The following is an 18,353-nucleotide window of genomic DNA, read 5'->3' on the forward strand; positions in this document are numbered from 1 at the left end:
TTTTTTTGTCAATGACAAATAAATGAAAATTAAATCAATCCCATTTTGTAACGTTCTGAAGGTACTGTATGCCTTAAGATGATCTAACCCATCACAGATAAGAAAATCTGACAGAGTTTGATCTGGGAAGTGTATTCAAATCAAATCAAATTTATTTTTATATAGCCCTTCGTACATCAGCTGATATTCTCAAAGTGCTGTACAGAAACCCAGCCTAAAACCCCAAACAATATTCCCCTGTAGCTGCAGTCTGCAGTGACGTTAGGGTTCCCTATGAAAGACACTGCCATCAGACTGTGGTCCTCTGAACAGGACTCATATTTACATGTTGTCTCAGGATCAGTTTTCCCTTTAAAGTCCTACTCCAGTCTTTCTCATAGCCAAATAATTCATATCCAAGATTTCTTTTTTTATACATCAATATGTTTGTCATGATCTTCTGTCATGTTATATATATATTAACCATCCCACATTAAATACTACAGTTTACTATAGAATACTACAGTACTTACTATAGTATTCTGTAGTAAACTTTAATATACTGAAGAATACTATACTACACACTGAAGTATTCCTTGATCATGTGTAGTTGTTACTATAGAATGTTGTAGTATACTGTAGAATACTATAGTAAATACTACAGTAATGTCCACAAAAACACTACAGTATGCAAAAACATTACACTTTTTTAGCTATAGTAAATACTACAGTATTTAATGTGCATATACTCTGTCCATTCCCCTATCCCATATCCCAATTTGTGCCACCTATAAGTGAGCAACTTATATGCCATGTATAGACCATATATTGTGTTCCCTACAGGGAATAGATTTGCAGACTGAAGCTGTTTCTGAAAAGGCACCTTATTCCCAATATAGTACACTACTTTTTACCAGGGAATTCCTGTGCTTATTACTGTAATTCACCCTCAAATCATTCAACTAGCAGCACTTTCCAGAGTGAGTAGGGGGAATCAGCAGGATCATCTTTAAATAAAATAACAGGCTTTGTCTGCTAGCATTCAGTGAAGGATATTCTTTTAAGCGGAATTTGATCAACCAGCCAAACAGTGTCCAAATCCGATATTCGTCGCAAAGATTTTTTAAGAAATCCAAGAATCAGTCAACACTGTTTCAGTGTGTTTGTGCATGTTATAGAGTGTGTGTGTGCACGTGTTTGCGTGTGGACGAGTGCTTTCTGCTTTCTGGCTTTTGTGTGTGGGCTTATTGGAGCTGATGAACAGAATCTGTTTCTCTGCAGCATGCTGTGTCTGCCTTCCTGCACATCTGCATTCCAAATGCAGGTAGTCAAGGGTGATGATGTCACTACTACTGCAGGCTAGTCAGGTGAGTATACAGTCACCTCCAAAATGATTGGCACCCTTGATAAAGATTAACAAAAAAGACTGTATAAAATAAATAATACAAATAATTTGCTATATTGTAAGCTCAAAAATATTGAGAAATAATATTATTTTATACTTATACAATTGCTCAGAAAAATATATTTTGTTTAACAAGTAATAAATACAAATCTCAAAAAGATAGGTGTCAAAATTACAATGCTTTGTGGACCCTCCCCTTGCGAGGATAACGGCACTCAGCCTTTTTCTATAACGTTTTATGAGATTGGAGAACACATTGGGAAGGAACTTAGACCATTCCTGATGCTATGTATTGGCCATTGAGAGGCTTTGAAGTCACCGGTCGGCCATTTTGGCACTCTCCAATAGCAGCAGTCCTCTATGGGAATGAATGGAATGTTACAGTATTTCAATTAATTGTTTCAATGACAAAATGACATGTATTCAAGTATTTTGTTATTGTAGTGTGGACAATAACATACGTACTCTCTAAAAACAATATATGGAGAAAACGTTTTTATGCATTTTTTCTTTTTATGTTGCGCTAACGCAATATCATTTTATGTATGTATTAAGGTGTGTGTAATAGAATAAATGTGTCAAAAACGAATATAGACATTAATAAATGCATTTCTATAGCTTCCAAGATCTTTTTTACAATACAGGAGGAAAATAAATACAATCAAATTGTATTTGTCACATGCTTCGTAAACAACAGGTATAGACTAATAGTGAAATGCTTACTTACGGGTCCTTTTTCAACAATGCTGAGTTAAAGATAACTGCCAGGTCACTGAACTCCTCCATATAGGCTGTCTCGTTGTCGGTTGTCGGTGATCAGGCCTACCACCATCATGTCATCAGCAAAGTTGATGATGATGTTAGAGTTGTGCGTGGCCAGTACAGGAGGGGGCTAGCACAAACCCCTGAGGGGTCCCCGTGTTGATGGTCAGCGTGGTGGGTGTGTTGTTGCCTGCCTTCACCGCATGGGGGCGGCCCCATGCGGTGGATCCAAGCCCAGGATCCAGTTGCAAAGGGAGGTCTTCAGTCCCAGGGTTATGAGCTGAGTCGTCGTAATAGTTTCGGACGCTACAGACATTTGTGTGAGAAGACCGATTTTTGGGATGTCTCGTAGTCTGACAAGCACCACTCTAGCTCTGCCACCGTTCACCACAGATGCAGAAGGGCATTATCAGTGGATGCCGTGGATTGAGATGCAGCCCATGCTAAAAAACATATCACTAGTGTAAACAGACAGATTTTGATAAGGATCCTTGTATTATGTTAACTAGATTTCTGTGGGGGTGTGACCATTGTAGGCTATGGGTTAATGGGCCATCAGTAGGACAATAGAATCTCTGAGAGCATGTGAGAAGTCATGATGGTGTGCTAAACGACAGCAGTGCTGACAAAGTTTTATCAAACGTCCTCTTTTTAGTTGATAAAGTAATCCCAAATGTAATCAGCTGTTTTTAAGAATGTCACTGTAATCCCCCGCCCACAAAAAATGGTAATCCAGGCTGATTACAGTTACTTCATTTTTGTAATCGGATCACACCAATCCAAAATCAAATCTAGAATCGGCTTTGTATTTCGCAACAAAGCCTCCTTCACTCACGCCGCCAAACTTACCCTAGTAAAACTGACTATCCTACCGATCCTCGGCTTCCGCGATGTCATCAACCCAATATAGCTTCCAATACTCTACTCAGAAAACCTGATGCAGTCTATCACAGTGCCATCCGTTTTGTTACCAAAGCCCCTTATACCACCCACCACTGCAACCTGTATGCTCTAGTCGGCTGGCCCTCGCTACATATTTGTCGCCAGACCCACTGGCTCCAGGTCAACTATAAGTCTTTGCTAGGTAAAGCTCCGCCTTATCTCAGCTCACTGGTCACGATAACAACACCCACACGTAGCATGCGCTCCAGCAGGTATATCTCACTGGTCATCCCCAAAGCCAACACCTCCTTTGGCTGCCTTTCCTTCCAGTTCTCTGCTGCCAATGACTGGAACGAATTGCAAAAATCGCTGAAGCTGGAGAGTTATATTTCCCTCACTAACTTTAAACATCAGCTATCTGAGCAGCTAACCAATCGCTGCAGCTGTACATAGTCCATCTGTAAACAGCCCACCCAATCTACCTACCTCATCCCCATATTGTTTTTATTTACTTTTCTGCTCTTTTGCACACCAGTATCTCTACTTGCACATCATCATCTGCTCATTTACCACTCCAGTGTTAATCTGCTAAATTGTAATTACTTCGCTACTATGGCCTATTTATTGCCTACCTCCTTACTCCATTTGAACACACCGTATAAAGACAATTTTTTTCTACTGTTTTATTGAGTGTACGCATGTTTATTCCATGTGTAACTCTGTGTTGTTGTTTGTGTCGCACTGCTTTGCTTTATCTTGGCCAGGTCGCAGTTGTAAATGAGAACTTGTTCTCAACTGGCCTACCTGGTTAAATAAAGGTGAAATATATATATATATATTTTTTTTTAAATAAAAAAACATGATCCCTGTTAAATGTAATCCATTACTACCCAACCCTGAGCATATAATATAGCTCGGTATTAGTTTTATTTATTTTATATAGTCTTTTTTGCTCATCTTTATCAAGGGTGGCAATCATTTTGGAGGTGAATGTACATACTCCTCCAGCAGAAAAACTCAGAGACTTGGAGAAATCCATCTATACGCATATCAGCAGCCAGACAAAAAATACAGAACTGTTCAGAGACTTGGAGATGTCAATTTTTATGCAAATCTACCAGCCAGATAAAAAGCAAAGCTTCAGACCAAAACAATATAGAGAAAGTTGATCAACATACTGTGTGGGTGATGGAACAAATTTGATTGAAAAAGGTGAAATATCAAATGTGAAATCTTCAAACAATTGCATCTTACCAGCAGACACTCTTTGACCAATGAAATGCTGCGACACGAAACCAGCGTCCAAAACGAAAACAACATTTTGAGACATGACAGCCTAGGCCAATCTGACAAGAATTGATGAACAGTTTATACAGGTTTAGAGACTACCAGGATATATTTTGCAGTGCTCTTCGCATCTAGTATGACTCATAGCCATCAAAGAACACCAGCCCATCCAAGACCGGCATCTACTGGGCCTACTCACTAAATCCACTTCAATCATTAAGATGTTCAAAAGCCTGTCCCTCACAGAACCTTGGACTTACCCTTTCACGCCTAGATGTCCCAGCAATGTCTGTACAGTTCCGAAAGCCTACTTTGTATTCCTAGTACTACTATATAATCCTAATATGTATTCCATAGTTATTACATTTAATTAGTGAGCAGTTGTAACAGGGACTCACTCACTCTCTCAACATGTATCTTCGGTACAAAGGTTCCTACTCACCGCGAGATAGAGAGCTGCGTAGATGCTGAGAGCAGCCTCTTTGGAGGGGAAGGTTTTACGTGCACGCAGGATATCCTCCTGGTTCCCGGTGCAGGCCTCTTGGTGGCTGATGTAGCGCAGGGCATGCTGGCAGCCCAGGGCCGTGAAGTTGGGCTTACACACTGTCAGGAAGTGGGGGGACAGGTTGCCCGTCACCACCTGGCCCGCGTTTACAAAGATGTCCACAGTGAACAGCCCGAACGTGTACACTCCTGGAGACAGAGCGAGATATACCTGTTAGAGTCTGAACGTGTACACTGCTGGAGAGAGAGAGATACCTGTTAGAGGCTGAAAATGTACACTCTTGGAGAGAGGGAGACACCTGTTAGATGCTTAACGTGTACACTCCTGGAGAGAGGGGGTGATGGATTTGGCCTAGATTCTGGTTATCAGTTATCATACTGTATGGATAGATTGATAAAGTCTGCACAAGAAAGGAGGTCTAAATGGACACTCATCACACATTATTGAAGGCACACTGAAAGGCAGAAAGATATACACTACCCTTCAAAAGTTTGGGGTCACTTAGAAATGTCCTTGTTATTGAAAGAAAAGCACATTTTTTTGTGGAGTTTTAATGGAGTCGCCTCCTCACTGTTGACAATGAGACTAGTGTTGTACGAGATCTTCAGTTTCTTGGCAATTTCTCACATTGAAAAGCCTTCATTTCTCAGAACAAGAATAGACTGGCGAGTTTCAGAAGAAAGTCCTTTGTTTCTGGCCATTTTGAGCCTGTAATCGAACCCACAAATGCTGATGCTCCAGATACTCAACTAGTTTAAAGAAGGCCAGTTTTATTGCGTCTTTAATCAGCACAACAGTTTTCAGCTGTGCTACCATAATTGCAAAAGGTTTTTCTAATGATCAATTATCCTTTTAAAATTATAAACTTGGATTAGCTAACACAACGTGCCATTGGAACACAGGAGTGATGGTTGCTGATAATGGGCCTCTGTATGCCTATGTAGATATTCCATAACAAATCTGCCGTTTCCAGCTACAATAGTCATTTACAACATTAATAATGTTTACACTGTATTTCAGATCAATTTGATGTTATTTTAATGGACAAAACAATGGGCTTTTCTTTCAAGAACAAGGACATTTCTAAGTGACCCCAAACTTTTGAAGGGTAATGTATATATATATATATATATATATATATATATATATATATATATATATATATATATATATATATATATATATATGAGAGAGCGAGAGAGCAATAACAATGGGTAATGTGCCCTCAGAGTGTAGAGTTTGTACTAATGGAAAATACAAGTACTCATCTGAGAGACAGAGACAACAAGAGAGAGACAGAGAGACAGATAGGGCAAGATGTATCTTCAAACAGAGGGGGGGGGGGAGTGAGGAAGAGTGAGAAATAGCTTTCCCCACACTCAATCAGTAATGAAACACTGTTTTACCTGTGGAGAGAGATATTTAAATAAAAGGAGACACAGAGATTGTTATATAACATGCTGTAATGAAAGTGACCTTTCTTATATTTTGAGAATCCCCCTGCATGATTCAAAATGCTGTAAATACCACATTATGTCTGAAAGAAGGAGTAGAAATCACTAGTCTCTTCTCACAGATGCAAATTCCTAGCACGCTAGCAACAACCCTGTGTGCCAAACATAAGCAAAACGACATTCTCCTCACAACAGAGCTTTGTTTCCTAGAATTGTGTGAGGACGCATAAAGCAGTGTGATGCTCAAACACACAGGAGTAATATCAGATCCCTTAATAAAACGATGTCCTCAAAGCACATCTCCCAGCTGGACCTACCAACACACACACACAAACACACAACGGAAATGTGTCACAGAGCCAAAAGACATGTGGAGACACCACTGCCCATGACTATTGCTCTTAAACCAACACAGGCAGAGTCAGTGTGTCATAGGGCTCTCCAAAGGAGAGGAGAGCCTTATAGCTCTGTCTTTCACTCTAAATCTCCACAAACAAGCCCTCGCTAGACACACAGCCAGAGACAAAGCCAGCAGGAGGACGCATTATTTGTTGCAGCAACAATGGGGAGCTTTTGCAATCACTGTCAAGACTCTGTGTTTCTGCATCTTAATGTGTCTTTCAGTTTTGAAACCCACTTAGCTGGAAGAGCAGAGAGGCAAGTCTTCGTTATTGTTGAGAGTGTCATTCTGTTTTTTTCTCTGTCATATTCCAGTCACCGCAGTCTCTTCTTCTTTACTCTTTCTTAAAGGGAACGAGGGAGCTGAGATGAGAGGAGGGGGTGACAGAAGATGCTGACAGACACATTTTTACTTCTGTCAGATGTATTGTTACAACAGTGACTCAATAGATGAGCATTTGGCAGAGGATTTTAGAAGACATTAGCCTGACGTTTCCCACTTAGCAGCAAAATATAAGCAGGGTTGACTGTCCATCGAAATGGCTACGTTTGGAGTTTGGTTTAATGACAGAAATACGTAGCTAGCGAAACTAATTCCTTAGCTGGCACCGTAGACGGGGCGGAAATCGTACTCTTATTAAGCAGATAAATGAAATTCAATTTGCACGGTTCAATAAAAAAGCAAAACCGTCAAAGGCTTTATCTTTTCAGTGTCATTGATCCCATTTCTTGTCATCAGCGTGCGTGTGGTGGGTAAAGGCTGTGTAGCCTTGAAAACTTTCATGCTGATTGAGGTTTCACTGCATCAGACTGCAGCAAAAGGACAGGCTCTGGAATTAGATCAAAGGTGCAGGTGCAATGGCTCACTGACTGTCTCACACGGCGCACGCACGCACGCACGCGCTCACACACACAAACACACACAATTGTTCAAAAGCTTGGGGTCACTTAGAAATATCCTTGTTTTTGAAAGAAAAGCACATTCTTTTCTCCATTAAAATAACATCAAATTGATCTGAAATACAGTGTAGACATTGTTAATGTTGTAAATTACTTTTGTAGCTGGAAACGGCAGATTTTTTATGGTATATCTACATAGGCATACAGAGGCCCATTATCAGTTACCATCACTCCTGTGTTCCAATGGCATGTTGTGTTAGCTAATCCAAGTTTATCATTTTAAAAGGCTAATTGTTCATTAGAAAACCATTTTGCAATTATGTTAGCACAGCTGAAAACTGTTGTACTGATTAAAGAAGCAATAAAACTGGCCAACTTTAGACTAGTTGAGTATTTGGAGCATCAGCATGTGTGGGTTCGATTACACGCTCAAAATGGCCAGAAACAAAGGACTTTCTTCTGAAACTTGTCAGTCTATACTTGTTCTGAGAAATGAAGGCTATTCCATGCGAGAAATTGCCAAGAAACTGAAGATCTCGTACAACACCGTGTACTACTCTCTTCACAGAACAGCGCAAACTGGCTCTAACCAGAATAGAAAGAGTGGGAGGCCCCGGTGCATACCTGAGCAAGAGGACAAGTACATTAGGGGCGGCAGGTAGCCTAGTGGTTAGAGCGTTGGACTAGTAACCGAAAGGTTGCAAGATCGAATCCCTGAGCCGACAAGGTAAAAATCTGTTGTTCTGCCCCTGAACAAGGCAGTTAACCCACTGTTCCTAGGCCGTCATTGAAAATAAGAATTTGTTCTTAACTGACTTGCCTAGTAAAATGGAAAACAAATTACATTTTGTAATTTGAGAAACAGACACCTCACAAGAACTCAACTGGCAGCTTCTTTAAATAGTACACGCAAAACACCAGTCTCAACGTCAACAGTGAAGAGGCGACTCCAGGATGCTGGCCTTCTAGAATGAGTTGCAAAGAAAAAGCCATATCTCAGACTGGCCAATAAAAAGAAAAGATTAAGATGGGCAAAAGAACACAGACACTAGGCAGAGGAACTCCGCCTAAAAGGCCAGCATTCCGGAGTCGCCTCTTCACTGTTGACATTGAGACTGGTGTTTTGCGGGTACTATTTAATGAAGCTGACAGTTGAGGACTTGTTAGGAATTATTCATAGTCTGACTGTTTAAAGATTATTATATAGAGCTCGGCTGTGATATAAACCTGCACAGGCTCTGAAGACCAGTATTGCCTACCCCTGTAGACCATTAGTAGTATAGTAATATTTATTGGGATCCACAAGGCAGCGGCTACTCTCCCTGGGGTCCAAACAGGAAACAAAACAACAAATAAAACACATAATATGCCGTTTTTTTTATCACTTTGGTACTATTTTCACGAGTTTGTGGTAAAATGTCACAACTCTTAATACAAAACTCAAAACAGATCAAAAAGACTGTTTTTCAAAAAAAATTGCACATTTTCAATTGACTAAGTGCAACACACAAAATCACACTTTTTCACTAAACCTATTCAGTATTTCATCTAGAAATAACTTTCATATAAAGTAGTTGCCTTTCACTGATTCTCTTCTCATTAAATACATTTGACCATCACTTAATCCAACTGCGCTTAATGGTTAATCACTTAACCGTTTGGTAAACCTACAGATTTTAAACTGGTTTGTCTACTATATATGGATGATTTTGAGAACTAAAGAAATAAAAGGTGTGCTTTTAAAGTATAAACATCTAAATTACATGTATGATACATGATAACCGTACATAATGAATACTAATTTTTGCTAACTGATTTCACATAGTAGTAACCATAATTGGTCACCATATGGAAGGGGGTGTGTGAACACCTGCCATTTCTTTCAACACAGAGAAGGATAGACAGCAAGGGAGAGGAAGAAATCAAAGAACTCGAGGACAAGGGGCCTGTCACAGAGGTGGGCATGGGCCCTGTCAAAGAGGTGGGCATGGTCCCCGTCAAAGAGGTGGGCATGGTCCCCGTCAAAGAGGTGGGCATGGTCCCCGTCAAAGAGGTGGGCATGGGCCCCGTCAAAGAGGTGGGCATGGGCCCCGTCAAAGAGGTGGGCTTGGGTGCCGTCAAACAGGTGGACATCAGAGAGAGGGAGGCAGATGGCAGGGAACTGTTGTATCTAATGAAGTCTGGGCCATCGTCGTTGACCATGTGGTAAACAGAGGCCTTACCATGGCAGAGGCTGCCAGATCACCCCAATCTGAAAAGATCAACTGTCAATTCGATCATGAGAAAATTTCACCAAGAAATTATCTATTAACGGTATACTCTGTTCTACCCTCAGAATTGACAGAAGACCACATGGTGATGGCCGACCAGCAGGAGTAGGCAGTGGTGCAATGGTGAGGGCCAGGAATGACATATGGCTGTCCAAAATAAAGCAGGCCATTGAGGCCAACGATGACATCTTTGCCAATGTGGCATCCATCAGCCTACCAACAATCGCCCGTCTTTTGAAGAGACACCTGGTGCCTTTTCACTTGCCTCTTCCATTTTTGCGGTAATGCTGCAATTAGTTGGTTGCAATTTTGAGTAGAGCAGACATTTCCATATTTGTATTAGCTGCAAGTGTGACATAACTCCACCAGTCCTATTTATGATATAATTTACAAAAATGTAACTTTTTTTTTTAAATAAATATTTTTTTATGTTTGAGTTTAACCACAATATTTGTTGTATTATTTATTCTGTCTTTTCTGGTGGATTAAACTGAAATTGCAACCAACTTTCTATGGCTTCTTTAAAAATAACAATATTTTGGAGATAATTTAATTTTCGAATAACCGAAAGTGAGCGATTGTAATCTGAATAAAAGGAAAATTCTTGAACATGACATTCTTACTAATTTGCTAGAGAACCAGTTCGGATTTAAGTATAACCTTTGTATGACTGACGCCTTTAATGAGAGGTCTAATGCTTAAATATGTAATAATTTCTGCCATCCAAATTCATATTCATTATATAAATAGGCCCTTTTTATTTTGTCTGGCTTGCCATTCCAAATAAAATGGAATATTTTTTGCTCATGTAATTAAAAAAACAGGTCGCTAGGTATAGGCAAAATCCTAAGCAAATAGGTAAACTGTCATATGACTAAAGAGTTAACCAGAGTGTTTTTTCTACAAATAGAGAGGTATTTACCGTTCCATGTTAGCAAGATCTTATAAATGTTTGCTAACTTTCTATTAAAATGTATTGGAGTGAGATCATTTCTTTCTTTCGGGATATGTATACCGAGTATGTCCACATCCCCGTCAGATCATTTTATTGGTAAACTACATGGTAATGTAAAAGCTGTATTTTTTTGTGATCCAACACATATCTTATCATAATTTGGTTTTAATACAGAGAGGTTAGAAAAAGTATCTAGATCCTCTATGAGGCTGTGGAGGGATTCTAATTGTGGTTTTAAAAGAAAACATCAATCATCAGCGCACAATGACACCTTTGTTTTTAAGCCATGGATTTCTAATCCCTTAATATTATTATTGGATCTGATTTTAACAGCTAACATTTTGATGGCAATAATAAATAGATATGCTGATAGTGGACAACCTTGTTTTACTCCTCTTGACAGTTTAAAACTTTCTGAGATGTAGCCATTATTTACTATTTTACACCTAGGGTTATTATACATAACTTTAACCAGTTTTATAAGAGATTCTCCGAAATGGAAATATTCCAGGCATTTTATATAAACTCCAGTCGTACTTCATCAAAGGCCTTTTCAAAGTCAGATTTGAATACCAGGCCTGGTTTCCCAGAAATGTAGTGTTCTATTGTTTACACTTGTCTTATATTATGTCCAATGTACATTATGTCCATGTAAAAACCTGTCTGATTAGGATGAATAATATCCGACAATAACTTTTTAATTCTATCCGCGAATCATTTAGCTAGACTTTTTGCATCACAACACTGAAGTGTAAGACGCCTCCAATTCTTTTTATGGACTGGATCTTTATATTTACCACTTGGATCCTGTTTCAGTAATAATAAAATCAGATCTTCTTGTTGAGTGTCCGATAATCTACCATTTATATAGGAGTGGTTAAAACATGCTAATAACAGTCCTCTGAGTATATCAAAACAAGTTTGGTATACCTCCACTGGTATGCAATACAGCCCTGGAGTTTTCCCTGACTTAAAGGCTTTAATTGCATCAAGAAGTTCCTCCTGTGTAATTTGGCCTTCACATGTGTCTTTCTGTACAGATGTTAATTTTACATTATTAATAAGGAAAAAATCCATACAATCAGCTACGGTTAGTGGAGATAGAGGAGACTGAAACTAAAACATATGCTTAAAGTACTTTACTTCCTCTTTCAACATATCGTTTTGTGAATCATGGGTGACTTCATGATTTATAACAAGTTTCAGTAAATTATTTTTGGTAGCATTTCTATGTTGAAGATTAAAAAAGAATGTGGTGCATTTTTCCCCATATTCCATCCAGTTCACTTAATTTTTTTTATAATACACGGCTCAAAAAAATAAAGGGAACACTTAAACAACACAATGTAACTTCAAGTCAATCACACTTCTGTGAAATCAAACTGTCCACTTAGGAAGCAACACTGATTGACAATAAATTTCACGTGCTGTTGTGCAAATGGAATAGACAACAGGTGGAAATTATAGGCAATTAGCAAGACACCCCCAATAAAGGAGTGGTTCTGCAGGTGGGGACCACAGATCACTTCTCAGTTCCTATGCTTCCTGGCTGATGTTTTGGTCACTTTTGAATGCTGCCGGTGCTTTCACTCTAGTGGTAGCATGAGACAGAGTCTACAACCCACACAAGTGGCTCAGGTAGTGCAGCTCATCCTGGATGGCACATCAATGCGAGCTGTGGCAAGAAGGTTTACTGTGTCTGTCAGCGTAGTGTCCAGAGCATGGAGGCGCTACCAGGAGACAGGCCAGTACATCAGGAGACGTGGAGGAGGCCGTAGGAGGACAACAACCCAGCAGCAGGACCGCTACCTCCGCCTTTGTGCAAGGAGGAGCAGGAGAAGCACTGCCAGAGCCCTGCAAAATGACCTCCAGCAGGCCACAAATGTGCATGTGTCTGCTCAAACGGTCAGAAACAGACACCATGAGGGTGGTATGAGGGCCCGACGTCCACAGGTGGGGGTTGTGCTTACAGCCCAACACCGTGCAGGACGTTTGGCATTTGCCAGAGAACACCAAGATTGGTAAATTCGCCACTGGCGCCGCGCCCTGTGCTCTTCACAGATGAAAGCAGGTTCACACTGAGCACGTGACAGACGGGACAGAGTCTGGAGACACCGTGGAGAACGTTCTGCTGCCTGCAACATCCTCCAGCATGACCGGTTTGGCGGTGGGTCAGTCAATGTGTGTTGTGGCATTTCTTTGGGGGGGCTGCACAGCCCTCCATGTGCTCGCCAGAGGTAGCCTGACTGCCATTAGGTACCGAGATGAGATCCTCAGACCCCTTGTGAGACCATATGCTGGTGCGGTTGGCCCTGGGTTCCTCCTAATGCAAGACAATGCTAGACCTCATGTGGCTGGAGTGTGTCAGCAGTTCCTGCAAGAGGAAGGCATTGATGCTATGGACTGGCCCGCCCGTTCCCCAGACCTGAATCCAATTGAGCACATCTGGGACATCATGTCTCGCTCCATCCACCAACGCCACGTTGCACCACAGACTGTCCAGGAGTTGGCGGATGCTTTAGTCCAGGTCTGGGAGGAGATCCCTCAGGAGACCATCCGCCACCTCATCAGGAGCATGCCCAGGTGTTGTAGGGAGGTCACAGGCACGTGGAGGCCACACACACTACTGAGCCTCATTTTGACTTGTTTTAAGGACATTACATCAAAGTTGGATCAGCCTGTAGTGTGGTTTTCCACTTTAATTTTGAGTGTGACTCCAAATCCAGACCTCCATGGGTTGATAAATTGGATTTCCATTGATTATTTTTGTGTGATTTTGTTGTCAGCACATCCAACTATGTAAAGAAAAAAGTATTTAATAAGATTATTTATTTCATTCAGATCTAGGATGTGTTGTTTAAGTGTTCCCTTTATTTTTTTGAGCAGTATATATTACACTGGATCTTTCTTGAATAAGTTCCTCCATTTCTTTTAGTTTTTCCTCTTACTTACTCTGAGCCTCTATGGTAGTTTTTATTGCCATCTATCTGTACTGTTAGTCCTTGCATTTCCTTTGTTAATATGGACTCTTTTGACCTAAATTGCTTTTGTTTTATAGATGAGCACTGATTGTATGGCCTCTAAAGGCACATTTAAACATGTGCCATACAATAATGGGATCTGCTGTACCTATGTCATGTCGGAAAAAGTCAGTTATAAATTCTTCTGTCCTAGTTAAAAACAACTTATCATCCAGTAGGCTTTGATTAAATTTCCAATATCCTTGCCCACGTGGAAATTCTGTAAGAGTAATATGTATGCAAATTATGTGACGGTCTGACCGCATTCTGTCCCCTATCAACATTATTTTTAAAACTTTTGGTGCCAGAGAGAATGACATAAGAAAGTAATCAAGCTTGATTGAGCCTCCACAATGTATATCTCACTAGGTCAGGGTATTTAAGCCTCCATATATTAACTAATTCCAATATATCCATGACATTCATGATTCCCTTAAGTGCATGAGGGTGATAGTTTGTTGTGTGATTGCCTTTATGGTCCATAGCGGTATTTAAAACCATATTATAATCTCCCACCATAATATGGTCTTGTATTGCTTGTAGGGTTGATAAATAATTGTATATATTTTCAAAGAAGCATGGATCATCATTATTTGGACCGTATAGGTTAATAAGCCATATCTGTTTATGGTCCAATAATATATTTAAAATCATCTATCTACCTTGAGGATCTGTTTGGACAATTGGCACATTTGGATCAAAATTACTGTTAATTAATATCATCACACTTTTTGAATTTCTGTTCCCATGGGAGAAACATATTTCGCCCCCCAGTTTTCTACACAACTTCATCTAAAATGAGATACCTATAAACAATAGATATTATATTCCTTCTCTTTTAGCCAGGTAAATACTGACCGTCTTTTCTTATTATCTACTAAGCCATTACAATTATAACTGGCTATACCTATTTCACCATAATGAATTACAAGTTTAAAATCCATTTATCATGATAACATGCTATTTGCATTGCTACTAAGTAAACCTCCTCATCCCAGTGACCGGCAGACCACCCCCGACCCCCTGGATCCCATGGACCCCGAGAGACCGGGACCCATCCTTTTGAAAAGAGCACACAGTGCCACCCACAGAACAGAAGCAGATCAGCTTTTCCATCACCCTCACCTCGATTTGTATTTTATAAAGCTATTAATATATATATATATATATATATATATATATATATATATATAAACTGCTTATCTTAACTTCCATAAGTAACAACAAATATTTGTAATAGTGTAATTAGTTTTGTTACCTCTTACCAGTATTGCCATTACAAAAATTACATTTTGGCAAGCAATTATTATTTTAGCAAACAATTATTGTGATTCATCCTATATTATCCTTAACATCTTTACTCCCTAGCAACAGTTATGACACACACACACACACACACACACACACACACACACACACACACACACACACACACACACACACACACACACACACACACACACACACACACACACAATCCCTTTCCCCCACAAACAACCATAAACTCAGATGCTCAACAGTTGTTCTATCCCAGAGCCCAAATCAAGAAAGGCCTTGATTTACGAACGCATACACAGTTGCAGCTGTATGAGAAGGCATGCAAAATTGAGCAAAAATGGGGAGATTTTATTAAAATTGTCAGGTCCCCTGAAACACCCACACGTGATCCCCCATTGTGACCATATTCCCAAGCATCTCTGTGCAGTCAGACCTTTGATGATTTTGTGCCACGAGGGCCACAATAACATGCCCCCTCTCAGAATGTCAGAGTGTGACCCCCTCCCCATGGGTTACTGCAGCAAGTGTTGCCAGCACTGCCTGGGTGGGGGCACCCCACCAGAATCCCCACCGGCTAGGTACAAGGTCGTCAAGGTTCTCATTGGCAGCTTTGAGAATTTCCTTGTATATTACAGTGAGGGAAAAAAGTAGTTGATCCCCTGCTGATAAATACTTATTTCCCTCATTAAAATGCAAATCATTTTATTAACATTTTTGACATGCGTTTTTCATGATTTTTTTGTTGTTATTCTGTCTCTCACTGTTCAAATAAACCTACCATCAAAATTATAGACTGATCATTTCTTTGTCAGTGGGAAAACGTACAAAATCAGCAGGGGATCAAATACTTTTTTCCCTCACTGTATGCTCTCCCATCAGGAGGCTTTGGCTTTGCAGGACCAACCCTGCCAGGCAGGCTCAGAATCTTGATGGGGCGGTGCTGCTTTAGTTGGTCTCTGACCACATTCATCTTTCTCATTTGGCTGCGTATAGGCTACTTAAAGTAGGCCCATAAGACAGATAAGGAATTCTCCTTAGTTTATGGGACTCTCATGTGGGTGTCCAGGGTACTGTATAGGGTTGGGGACCATTCCATCATGATAGGACAGTAAATAAATAGATATTAATAATTTATTTTAAAATGTATATCCCGTATCTGCACAAAACTGAAAGCTCTCTCTCATAACCCCTGCTCACAAACACACATGTAGTCTGGGATTTGCAACCACTATCATTTTTCACTCACTTAACTCCACACTTTTCCAAACACAAAAACACACACACCCCACCTTCCATCACAATACATGCGCACATAGCCACATACTGTGCCTTCTATGTCCTCTGTGTTTTATCTCTTCCATGTTGATTGAGTACTTTTGTGTTCCAGTTCCTTATATTTGAAGATGTATTATTTAGTTAATTATCCTTTCTAGTAATGCTGTCTTATCAATTTATAAAATAGTATAAATGGAAAGTCTAAAACAAATTATTTTCCAACATTCCCTATCTAGAATGGTATAGTGTAGTTGTAGTTTATTTCCTTAAACATTGTTTTATTTTACTGCTTTTCTATATATATTTTTTATTACAATCCCTACCATGGATAGTATTGGGTGTTCATTATTTGACTCCTCCATGGGAACTTTGTAATATTTAGAATAGCCATGGAGTAGTCTTTGTGTCTCTGAACATTTGGTTATCAATATATAGTTTATCGACTACGAGAGCTACACGTTTCCCTTTTAATCTATTTTCCTTGAAGATTGGATACAGAACTTTACGCCGTTCTGCAATTTCCTTCGGGAACTGATCATTCATGCCTATTTTCATGCAAGTCTTTTACCCAGGTTTTTAACCATTATTTTATCTTTAAAGAAAGCAAATTTGCCAACGATTGGGCGTTCATATCTCTGCCCGAAATGGTGTACACGTTCGAGTTTGATTTTGTCGACAGCTTCGCGTGGGATCTGAAGCGCTGTAAGGAGGAACTCCCTAACTACACCCTCAGAAACTTCTCCTTCTTTCTCTTGGATACAAGTAAGTACCAGTTTTTCTCTCATGGATCTAGTCTTTATGTCAAGTAAGGCTTTTCTCAGAAAGATGTTCTCCTTTTTAAGTTCATTAACACCGGTTTCAATCTTATTGACTGTCCCTTTTACTGTAGCTTGTTTGTATCTTTCTCCAATGTCGCAGCTTTTTCATCACTCATCTCGAGGCTTGACTTCAACTCCTTTATATCCTTACTGACTAATTCAAGCATGCCCAGTTTGTCATTTGTCGATTTTAACAGTGTCGAAGAGTTGCGTTTTCTTTTCGGGATTGGTTCTCTTTTTTTAGTCTCCGTCATGTTTGGGTGTTGCTTGTTTTCGTAATATTTGTCGATACGCTTCTCTAGCGTTATGATTTGTTTTGTTATCCAGATTGAAGTTTATAACCCATCAGTTTGTGAAGTGCTAATATTTAGTCTAACTTACCGATATTGAATATTACGTTTTTATCTTGAGGTGATCTACACTGCTGTGTTCAGTCCGCCATCTTTTCCCCCCCAAACATTATTTGCTTCTTCTTGCATTGTTTGCTATTGGATTAACTGGTAGTTAAAACGACTAAATTGAAAATATATAATTATATTGTTTGGTGATTAAACCAATGTTCTCATTACATTTCACAATAAACGTATATTTTGAATCAACGGTTGTGTGGTGAGAGATGTTTACGATCCAAATGAATGCACAATGACAGGTTTTGAAGGAAAGTGTGACCAGTTTGGAGTTCTGTACTAAGAGTTGTGAAAATGTACCACATACTTGTGAAAATAGCACCAAAGAAACAAACTGTAAAATACATAATATACATACTGTAACACTACATAATACTACATCATCTCCTGCCTCTGCCTCATGCTTTTGAAACAGAAGATGGCTCCTACCCTATGAGCTGTTCCTGCTCGCACAAGCCAAGGCTCGTGCAAGGCCACCCACCTACATGATACAACACATAATATAGTGTAAATTACAATACAAAATATATCAAAATGGCTGTCTCTTCACAGTCCCTTTGTGCTGTTAGGTGTTTTTTGAATCAGGTTTTTAGCTTGGGTTACCTGGGGTGGCAGAGAGTTCCATATATTCATGGCTCTATTTAAAACTGTTCTGGACCTGGGGCCTGTGAAGAGACCACTGGCTGCATGTCTTGTGTGGTACCAATGAGTGTCTGCACTGTGTGCCAACTGCTTGAACATCAACACCTCACACAAA

The 18,353-nt window shown here is 39.8% G+C and overlaps 1 protein-coding gene across 4 annotated transcripts in view; it reads right to left on the minus strand.

The window, feature by feature from the left end:
* plppr5b (phospholipid phosphatase related 5b) overlaps positions 1-18,353 on the minus strand; it is a 118,258-nt gene that overhangs the window by 34,900 nt on the left and 65,005 nt on the right. For all 4 annotated transcript variants that reach the window (XM_045702120.2, XM_014157383.3, XM_014157386.3 and 1 more), the window contains one exon: positions 4,758-5,008. In XM_045702120.2, the coding sequence (XP_045558076.1) occupies positions 4,758-5,008 (251 nt within the window). The remainder of the gene's footprint in view (positions 1-4,757; positions 5,009-18,353) is intronic.

This window comes from Salmo salar, chromosome 19, assembly GCF_965601325.2.
Source record: "Salmo salar chromosome 19, fSalSal1, whole genome shotgun sequence".
In the NCBI taxonomy this organism is placed as follows: domain Eukaryota; kingdom Metazoa; phylum Chordata; class Actinopteri; order Salmoniformes; family Salmonidae; genus Salmo; species Salmo salar.